At 36.8% G+C, this 7,020-nt stretch overlaps 2 protein-coding genes across 2 annotated transcripts; both read left to right on the forward strand.

Annotated features, from left to right (window-relative positions):
* The first annotated feature begins 651 nt into the window (after positions 1 to 651).
* On the forward strand, positions 652 to 2,970 carry LOC105156470 (cytochrome P450 CYP749A22). Its single transcript, XM_011072606.3, has 5 exons — positions 652 to 1,075; positions 1,165 to 1,388; positions 1,468 to 1,700; positions 1,775 to 2,153; positions 2,406 to 2,970. The coding sequence occupies exons 1-5, from the start codon at positions 796 to 798 to the stop codon at positions 2,832 to 2,834; spliced, it is 1,545 nt and encodes a 514-aa protein (XP_011070908.1). The 5' UTR covers positions 652 to 795; the 3' UTR covers positions 2,835 to 2,970.
* Positions 2,971 to 4,055: 1,085 nt separating this feature from the next.
* Positions 4,056 to 6,226, forward strand: LOC105156471 (cytochrome P450 CYP749A22). Its single transcript, XM_011072607.3, has 5 exons — positions 4,056 to 4,366; positions 4,495 to 4,718; positions 4,805 to 5,037; positions 5,116 to 5,476; positions 5,556 to 6,226. Exons 1-5 carry the CDS (start codon positions 4,081 to 4,083, stop codon positions 5,982 to 5,984), a joined length of 1,533 nt encoding a protein of 510 aa, XP_011070909.1. The 5' UTR covers positions 4,056 to 4,080; the 3' UTR covers positions 5,985 to 6,226.
* Positions 6,227 to 7,020: the final 794 nt, after the last annotated feature.

Consider the following 7,020-nt stretch of genomic DNA (forward strand, 5'->3'; position numbering starts at 1 on the left):
GGGGGTTATGTGGTACTTTTTTCATTGTAAGGATCTATTTGAACATTTTGAGTATCACAAAAGGGTAATATGGAAAAACCCTAACGTAGAAAAATCCACAATTTCACTCTAAATCTCCAAAAATTTACATACAAACAATGAAATGTAAATTTCATGGCTGAAATTTGGTGCTGAGACTAAAAATCAAATACACCAAAACATCTTCATTTAGTGCTCTCGATCTATCTTGTCCTACAAATAAGATTGGAGTAAAGAGATGGAGAAAAACTTTGGTGGACAAATCAGGTGTGGCCCCTATATCCACATCACGATTCAATCCCACACCGATTATTATGAATAACACAAAATTGAGTTTTACATTTGCAATTAGCCAATGAACTTGCCAATCAACATACGTACCTGGTGTGTGAGTTTCTATACAATCGACATCATTCTCCTCACTCTTTTGGATTTACTTAATTTAATATAAAACAGAACATTTATCATCAACTAATCTTCCTCTATTTTCAACTCCAACCATTTTAAAAAACACATCCAATCAAGTTATTTATTGCCAAGTTGAGCGAACTGAGTGTTACCAAATGGTGTATGGCATGTTTACTAATATCGGTAAATAAATTATACTAATTTATATCGAAGCAATACTTTTATTCAATCAATAACTTATCATGCGTTTCAACAAAGCGGCACCGTACCTAAAGACAAAGCTGGTATCGGACATTCTTGTCTTGGGTTCCGAATAAAAAGGCTGTCTGTTCCGGCCATTGACATACACAAAACTCACAAAGGAAGTTCATGGCTGTGGACAGACTGATCTTGCTTTTCTTTTCTACTATGCTTCTCTACTTGCTCCAAACACTCATCAAATTCTTGCATAAGGTATGGTGGGGACCTGTTCAACTACAAGCTAAAATGAGTTCACAGGGAATCAGAGGTCCACCATACAGGTTCCCCCATGGGAACACCAAAGAAATCTCTTACATGAGAACCCAATCCATGGAAAAACCTATGGCTATTTCACATGACATATTTCCAAGAATACAGCCCCATGTCTATGCATGGACCAAGGCTTACGGTAAGTACAAGTTTAAGGTTATTTCAATCTACGTTTTTATAAGTCATGATCAGATATAGAGTGTGTTTCTTGTGTTTTACCGATTTCAGGGAAGAATTTTCTTAATTGGCACGGTTCAGAGTGCCAGTTATTTGTCACGGAACCGGAGCTCATCAAAGAGATACTGATGAACAGAGATGGCGCGTTTCCGAAAATGGACATGGATGGCTATGCAAAGAAGCTGCTTGGTGAAGCTCTCATCACAAACGAGGGCGAAAAATGGGCGAAAATACGGAAACTGGCTAATCACACTTTCCATGCAGAGAGTCTCAAAGTGAGTGTTACAGATTAGGCTGTTTAATTGTCGTCCACGGTGGAGCATCCTTAAAGAAAATTTCATTTTCATGTTGCAGAGGATGGTTCCAAAAATGAGTTCAAGCATCGAGGAAATGCTGGGAAGGTGGAAAAACTATGAAGGGAAGGAGATTGATGTGTTTAAGGAATTCGGGCTGCTGACAACTGAAGTGATTTCCAGGACAGCCTTTGGAAATAGATACGTGGATGGGAAACATACCTTTGAGATGGTCGCCAAACTGACAGCATTAACTGTTAGAAATATCTATAAAGTCAGATTTCCTGGCATCAGGTTTATTTTAAGTACCCCTACTGCGGTTCATTTTTCAATAGTTTATCTTCTGATTCTCTCTGTGTGTTTGTCAGCATGGTACTAAAATCAGACGACGAGGTTGAAGCAAAGAAACTCCAACAAAGAATCAAAAGTTCCATTCTCGAGATTGTAAAGAAGAGGGAGATTAATGTGAAGGATGGAGAATTTCAGAGTTTTGGAAGTGATTATCTTGGACAACTTGTGGAAATGACTCATGAATCTGATGTGAAAAAACGGATTACAACAGACCAAATGATTGACGAGATCAAGGCAATGTATGGCGCGGGACACCTCACAACGACAAACTTGCTCGGGTGGTGTGTACTACTTCTAGCTACAAACACAGAGTGGCAAGACAGGGCAAGGGAGGAGGTGAACAGAACTTTCGGCAGGAAAAGCCCTGATTCTGATGGAATTGCAAGATTAAAAATAGTAAGCTGACTATCTTTCCTGAAATCGTGTTAAGATAATTACAGCGACACCCTCTAAATTTTAAGTACATTTAACGAAACATCTGAATTTTGAAATAAGTACACTGCATCTGCTGCAATCACGTTTTCCGTTGCATATTCCCCATCCGAACACAAACTCATTTGCAAGAATTTGTAATGTAAAACATGACTGTAGTGTGCGCTTAAAAAGGGTTGTTGTTATAACATGTATATCTTTGTAATTTTCATGTAGATCAACATGGTAATCAATGAGTGTCTGAGGCTATATCCTCCTGTCCTTACGGTGACAAGGAAAGTTGCCAAGGAAGCAAAAATAGGGGAGCTTCGTATACCTCCCAAGATCAACATTTACATCTCTATTTTAGCACTGCACCATAACCCTGAAATCTGGGGCAAAGATGTTCATCTTTTCAGACCGGAAAGATTTGCGGAAGGAGTTGCTAAAGCTACCAACAACAACACTGCAGCATTTCTGCCCTTTGGTTTGGGACCTCGAACTTGTGTAGGCTTAAATTTCACCACCAATGAAGCCAAGGTTGCACTTTCAATGATTCTGCAGAAGTACAAGTTTGTTCTGTCACCTAATTATGCGCACCATCCAGCTGATGTTTTTATCCTCACTCCCAAACATGGAGTTCAAGTGATCCTTGAAACAATCTAAGACCAAAACGTTGATGTTCACTTCATGAATATGTTTTCCTAGATGGCTGCAAAATAAGTTGTTTCTGTTGTTTTTCTTAAATGTAAGCTGAATCGTGTGCAAAGATTTATGAATGTTTGATGAACAGTTCATGGAATTATGCATGATAAACGTTTTTGATGAATTGTACATCCGGGATATGATAGGGGTCATAAACTAACGACCGGAACTCCTCAGGGTTGACAGTGTTTCCCAATGCAAAACCCTCCAACTCTGAAGTCAGTAAAAGAAAACTAAAGCTCAAGATAGGTGACTAGAAAGTTAGTCTGTATGAATTGCTTACCTTATTTGACTTCTAAGCATGATATTTCCAAGATGGTCCAATGATACAGACTACATGTACATCAGCTGCATGTGGCTTGGTCAATGGTGTAGAATTCAGGTGGCAATTCATGAAGGTCTGCATAAATATATAAATCGATCTAATCCTATTTAGTCATTTTCCATGTCCATACATCGGCACTTTTAACCAGAATATCATATCCTGTTTTCCCCTATTTCATGCCAGAGGAGTAATAAAATTTGCTAAGGACAATAGTGATGATAGTTTGATTTCAGGTTTCTTGTTTTATCCCGTTTATGAAGGACAAGCAGATTGGTTGCAGGTGACCCTTCAACGTTATTATGATCAGCAACAATTTTTTTATTGAATTCTGATAGTAACTGAAGGACAAGAAACAAAGGATATTCCCTCTAAGTCCATTCTCAGACAAATAATCTTCTTTTTTTTTGTTAAATAAAAACAAAGTTCCAGTTTTCTTTATCTTATCATACTGTACCACCACACATTGAAAATAATTAGAGTTACATCGTATGTTTCTTAATAGAATACATCATCCTTCTCAATGATATATCATTTGAACTGGTTATATGTCATATCAGCTCAAGAATCCTATAATATGATCTACATGCATGGTTTGCCCGTTATCACTTTCAACGTGATGTCAGACTTTCGAAGAGCTCATGGACCACAAAAATTTGATTGTCTGAGACTGTGAGAGCTTTGGATCAATTGATGAGGCCAAAAGACTCGGTAGTTCCTTAAGTACAATTATTGCTGATTTCTTTCTGTTAACCCTTAAATTTAATAGATAATGGAGATTTGATGACAAGAAGGTATCTTTCGGACAATAACAAAGTGATAAAATACATCCTTAGATGACTGAATATAAGATTTGTTCTATACTAGGTAATCAGTTGAAGTAAGATGACTATTCTTGTAAGCATAGTGATCCTTCTTGCTAGCTCTTTGTTCATTTACATCCTGCTAACTCTGATTGGATTGATTAAGAAAGTATGGTTGAATCCAATCCGAGTACAACACCTGATGAGGTCACAAGGAATCAATGGCCCTTCATACAGGTTTCTCCATGGAAACACAAAGGAGATCATCAGCATGAAGAGAGAGACTATGGGAAAAGCCATGGATGAGATATCACATGATATATTCCCAAGAGTTCTGCCTCATGTACATTCATGGGCAAAGTTATATGGTAATTCTGAAAATTTTTCACACATTAGACCAGACATTTTCGCATCATATCAATGTTTCTGTTGTGATTGACATGCCTAAAATTAAATGAATAATGGGACTCCTGTTTTCTTTTTTCTTTCTTTGTAGGTGCAAATTTCCTCAACTGGTATGGTCCTCAAGCTCAACTGGTTGTCACTGAAGCAGAACTTGTTAAAGAAATTCTAAATAATAAAGATGAAAATTACCCAAAAATCGACCTTGAAGGGTACGCAAAGAAGCTACTGGGAGACGGGCTCTCGTCATCAAAAGGCCAGAAATGGGCAAGGATGAGAAAACTCGCCAACAGTGTTTTCCATGCAGAGAGCCTGAAAGTAGGATAAAGGCATCTGCTAACTCAAACTTAAGACAACTTGGAACCACATTTTTCACTAATTTCTTGAGATTTTATTAAATGCAGAATATGATTCCTGCAATGATCACAAGTGTGGAGACAATGCTAGAGAAGTGGAAGGAATATGAAGACAAAGAAATTGAGGTATTTGAAGAGTTCAGAATACTGACATCAGAAATCATTTCCAGGACAGCTTTAGGCAGCAGTTACATGGAAGGGAAGAACATATTTGATATGTTGATGAAGTTAACGTTGATAGTATCCAGAAATGCTCACAAAATTAAGTTTCCTGGGATTAGGTACAGTTGTATACTGGGAGGGGCTTGTAATATTTTCTTGTTTTTCAACTTGACATAGTAGTTCTGATTCCTTTGCAGTCTATTCTTGAGGAGCAAAGACGAAATCGAGTCAGAGAAACTCGGGCAAGGCATACGGGATTGTGTCGTGCAGATAATAACGAAAAGGGAAACGGGAGAAACATTTAGAACTGATTTTCTTGGAAAGCTCTTGGAAGCTAATCAGGACACAGATGAAAGAAAGAGGATTTCAGTGGAAGACATAACCGATGAATGCAAAACATTCTACTTCGCGGGACATGAAACATCAACATCATCGCTCGCATGGACTATTCTTCTTCTATCTGTGCATCAAGAATGGCAAGATAAAGCAAGGAACGAGGTGATTGAATTGTTTGGCCAATCCAAACCTAATCCTGATGGCATAGCAAGGCTAAAAATTGTAAGAAAAAAACATGAAATTCTCTCGTCTTTCTTAGTTAATACAACTTGATTGATGGATTGTTCTGTTGTTCATGAAGTTGACCATGATCATCGAAGAATCTCTGAGACTTTACTGTCCAGTGCCAGCCATCAAAAGAAAGGTCGAGAAGGAAGTTAAACTCGGAAAGTTAACTCTACCACCTCAAACAGAGCTGTACATTTCGCAATTGGCGCTGCATCATGATCCCAATATATGGGGAGAAGATGTTCATCTTTTCAGACCGGAAAGGTTCGAACAAGGCATTGTCAAGGCGACTAACAATAATCCTGTCGCATTTTTGCCATTCGGGTTCGGACCAAGAACTTGTGTCGGATTAAACTTTGCAATGACGGAAGCAAAAATAGCACTTTCGATGATTCTGCAGCGCTACAGGTTGATCCTTTCACCAACTTATATTCACTCTCCGGTTCAGGTTTTCATGGTTCGTCCACAACATGGAGTTCAGGTCATTCTCCAGAAGATTTGACGGGGCTTAATTCGTCTTGGAATTGTATTGTGGGAGTGTGAATAATGTTGTACATCCAATAAGAATAATTTTTTATCATAATCTTTCTTACTTTTCATGTAAGAAATCGGGCTGGGAACTAACAATTGTGAGGCCTAAATCTTACTATTTGAGAGCAAGTTTCGATTAAGTATAATCATCAGTTATGTAATAACTTATGCTCGTAATTTGCATGTTGTATCCTAAATCCAAGATTAAATCAATATTGTTTTCCACCTAGAAGATTAAGATTATTCAGAAAATTACGAATGATCAACATACTCTCACCCAACCAAGTTTGAACTCAAGACCTCTTATAAAAGATCGTGAGCCCAAATTGTTAAATTGCCGTTCAAAAAACAATGAATATTTAATTTCTTGAGTGACAACAGATCATTTATCAAATAAGACCCTAAGTTTCATACAAATTACATAAAACTTTAAGTAAGCAGAAATTAACAAACTTAAATAACATCAAGACTTAAATTTGTGTAATGTGTCAATGAAGTCTTTATCTAACGTTTAAAACCAAAATCTTGGGATTCCTCAAACATGAGTTTATAGAGTTTAATTCTATCAAACGCGTGGGTATTTATTTTATTTATACAATTTTATTTTCCATTGTTCTATACAAGGATTAATTGTGATTTAACCCATGATATGGAAAATATTTTGAGAAAACGCCCGTGAAAAAACAAAATTGATAAAAGTCCAAACTCCTGTGGCAACTGGTTTATCTTTTTTCTTTAATTTTTAATTAGAAATTGATATTTTTGCCCTTGGTTAAGAATCTTTGGATTTTAATTTGTATAAATTGATAGTTCATATATCATCAATAACAATTTAAGATTCATATTTGATCTTTCAAGTAAATTTCATCCTTTAATCTTTTCATATAAAATATGATAATATATTGAATTTGTGTCCTAAATTTCATCTCCTCAACTAATGGTTCAAATCCTGGGAAAAAGCAACGAGTCTTTCTTGTGGAAAATTGTAGTCAACAAAAGTCACCACC

The sequence above is a fragment of the Sesamum indicum genome, linkage group LG2 (assembly GCF_026168435.1).
Source record: "Sesamum indicum cultivar Baizhima isolate 11 linkage group LG2, ASM2616843v1, whole genome shotgun sequence".
In the NCBI taxonomy this organism is placed as follows: Eukaryota; Viridiplantae; Streptophyta; class Magnoliopsida; order Lamiales; family Pedaliaceae; genus Sesamum; species Sesamum indicum.